Consider the following 3,019-nt stretch of genomic DNA (forward strand, 5'->3'; position numbering starts at 1 on the left):
CTTTCCAATATCTTAGGAAGGCTGCCACATCCTCTCTTACAGCTTCTCCTCTCCTGCTCCTTTAATCTTCTTCACGTGATCCTCACAGCATTTGAAAGAGTATGTCTATATTCATTTTCTTGTCAGTCACACTTTCATGAGAAGCAACAGAATGAAAAAAAATACTAAAGAATATAAAACTAAAGCAACAGGGGTGCCTGGGTGGCTCAGTCAGTTAAGCATCCGACTTTGGCTCAGGTTGTGATCTCACGGCTTGTGAGTTTGGGCCCTACATCAGGCTCTGTGCTGACAGCTTAAAGCCTGGAGCCTGCTTTGAATTCTGTGTCTCCCTCTCTCTCTGCTCCTCCCCTACTAATGCTCTATCTCTCTCTCCTTCAAAAATAAATAAAAACATTAAAAAATTTTTAAAAAAACACAACTAAGGCAACGTAGTTAACATGAGAATAAAAACTGCAAAATGGAGATTAGTATTCCTTTCCATCTGATTATGTCTGACTCTTAACTCTCTTCCTATCCTAACTGTGCAATATCCTTACCTTAATCCAGTGTTCCACATTGTCAGGGTCAAAGGCAGGCTGTAGATAATATATACAGAATATTAATACACAGCAATAACTTTATCAACTTTGCCTTTTTAATCTATCCTTCTGACTAAAGCATATGGAAAAGTGTCCTTTTTCTTTCCTCAAGGCATTTCACTAGCAAGTTAAGCAAGAAAAGAACACAGAGATGGTCAGAGGAAAAAACACGGAGCCTTCTCTGGGACATCTTCTGTTTTTGTCTCCTGCCTAGGCCCACCTGGAGATTCTGATTTAATTGGTCTGGAATAGGCCCCAGGTGTCAGTATTTTTTTTTTTTTAAAGCTCTCCAGAACCAAAATAGAGGAATGATAGATATGATCATATCTTATAAAAACCCAAACAAGCGCCAATTCATGAGCCAAATCATTCAAATATCATGGAAGCACATCTGCTTGGAGAAGGGTATGCCCCTTTCCCTGGGCCCCTCTTTTCAAAAATGACCTGTAGCCAGGGGCTTTCCTATCTTACCTACAGCAGGAATATTATTTGGTCCAAAAAGAACTAGGGAGAGGAGGCGATGCCTATCATGAGGGATAAGCAATCTTCTACTGTTTTACAAAGCAGAAAATGAAGTAAAGATCACAAATATTTTTACCCATGTCAGTCAGATATCAATATGAAATTAGAAACCAGACCAGTAAGACACTTCCTTTCTTCACTTTCTGTAACTCTTAGAAGCTTGTAGAATTCCCTCTAATAGTCACTTAACAAATAGAGGTAAGTATTTGCTTTGCTAATAATTCAGGTGGGTCTTTAAATAAAGAAGGGAATATCTCAACTAACATACTGTCACACAGAAGAAGGAAAAGTATAATACTCTCTCACATAATACGTCACCTTCACAGCACCTCAAGATAACTAATCAACGCAGCTGGACAACTGAGTGGCTTTTTCACTGCAACAAAGAGCTGATGCTATTAAAACAACTGAACCTCAAGAAGCTCTCGTGCTTTTACGTTTTTATCCTCCAGGCATTTACAATGAGCACTGGCAGCAAAAATCCTTCCTTTTTGGAGTCTTAAGAAATTGACCCAAATTTTTACCTTTCATAATCAAGTCTATACCAATAACCTATTTGAGATCCAATCTATTGTGAAACTACTACATTACAATATGAGCAGACTCTGTTTCCAAGTCTCTCTAATCCTCCTACCTCCACCCTCCCGTATTCTGGGCAAGATATTCACCAAGTGGACTACGTCCGGTGCATTATTTAGCTAGTATATTTAAAATAAACTGCAAGCTCAATTGCCTAGAGCCCTAAGAAAGGTCACGTTGTCTATAGAATATATTTTTTTAAGAAAGTGTAACTTGAGGGTGAAAACAGCTGGTGAAACTGCTCAGGAGCTGAAAGCTGAGAAGCCACTCCATTTTAGTACTCTCACATTTAAAGCATTTATTTTTGTGACTGTTAAAAAGGTAGTCTGTGGACGGCACACACCGTGTGACTGCGACTTTGCACATGGCATTTGCGTATGCTTCAAGTTTAAAATGGGGTTATCAGTTATCCATGTCTTTGGATGCTAATGCATCCAAGGAGGTAACAGATATAAAAAGGAATTATTTTTCTGAATGTTGGTGAATTCAGAAATTTTTAAGTGAATCAAGTATTGGTCTGTCCAATATCCACTTGCATTCTTGAGTTCATTTTTGATAATTTATGTAAAATTAGAAGGGGAGGACTCTGAGGCGTAGGACTTAACGTGAAGACTTTCCCCTTCCAATACAGATCTAAAATTGGAACCCCTTTTTTTTAAACAATGAAATGTGTGGGAACTTCCCTAAAATTGTGGGCGTGGGAATGGGAGGCGAGGGAATTGGCGAATTCTCTTCACCCGGATGGGTGCTACCAGACCTCTCCGGTTTGTGAAAAGCATTTGATGGAAACAGTTCTTTCACGGTACTGCCCATCAAAGCCAAAAGGTACCTAGACCCCAAAGTTCATAGGCCCCCTTCCCCAGGGCAATGTTGGCTCCAGGGCAGTCAAGGCAAGGGGGAGCCAAGTAAGGATGCCCCTGGGGGAAGAAGGAGGAAGCGCAGCCCGGCTCGGCTGCCCACGGGGTCGGTCCCCGCACCCCCCAGAGCTCCCGATTGGGATGGATCACCTTGGGACTCGGCTTCCTGGTAAATTGTTTCCAGCGATTCGGCCCCGTCCTCTTCCTTGAAGAGGACATATCCTGGGGCGCCAGCAGCATTTTCCAGGTTCAGGCCCGGACCAAGGCAAAGCTGGAAAGACCGCTCCGTTGCCAAGGCTGCTTCCGGGTCTCCCTGGGAGTTGTAGTTCCTCCGCCCGCAAAGAAGGCAGGCGTGGGGCGCCGTCGAACTACCACTCCCAGGAGGCTGTGCGCAGGCGGAACAAGTTAGGTCGGTAACCCATGGCAACGGCAGCCGTCCCGCGGCCTCACAGTCACCGGAGCTCGCTTTAATATTACCTTTGC

At 43.1% G+C, this 3,019-nt stretch overlaps 1 protein-coding gene across 3 annotated transcripts in view; it reads right to left on the bottom strand.

Moving 5' to 3' along the window:
• Positions 1-2,866, bottom strand: part of CCDC191 (coiled-coil domain containing 191) — an 89,379-nt gene extending 86,513 nt beyond the window's left edge. For 2 of the 3 annotated variants that reach the window (XM_007098633.3, XM_042957189.1), the window contains exons 1-2: positions 2,687-2,866; positions 537-575 (exon numbers count right to left, since the gene is read on the bottom strand). In XM_007098633.3, coding sequence (XP_007098695.2) covers positions 537-575; positions 2,687-2,776 — 129 coding nt within the window. In that variant the 5' untranslated portion in view covers positions 2,777-2,866. The remainder of the gene's footprint in view (positions 1-536; positions 576-2,686) is intronic. The other variant, XM_042957186.1, reaches the window with a different exon arrangement.
• Between the last annotated feature and the right edge of the window lie 153 nt (positions 2,867-3,019).

This window comes from Panthera tigris, chromosome C2 (assembly GCF_018350195.1).
Source record: "Panthera tigris isolate Pti1 chromosome C2, P.tigris_Pti1_mat1.1, whole genome shotgun sequence".
In the NCBI taxonomy this organism is placed as follows: domain Eukaryota; kingdom Metazoa; phylum Chordata; class Mammalia; order Carnivora; family Felidae; genus Panthera; species Panthera tigris.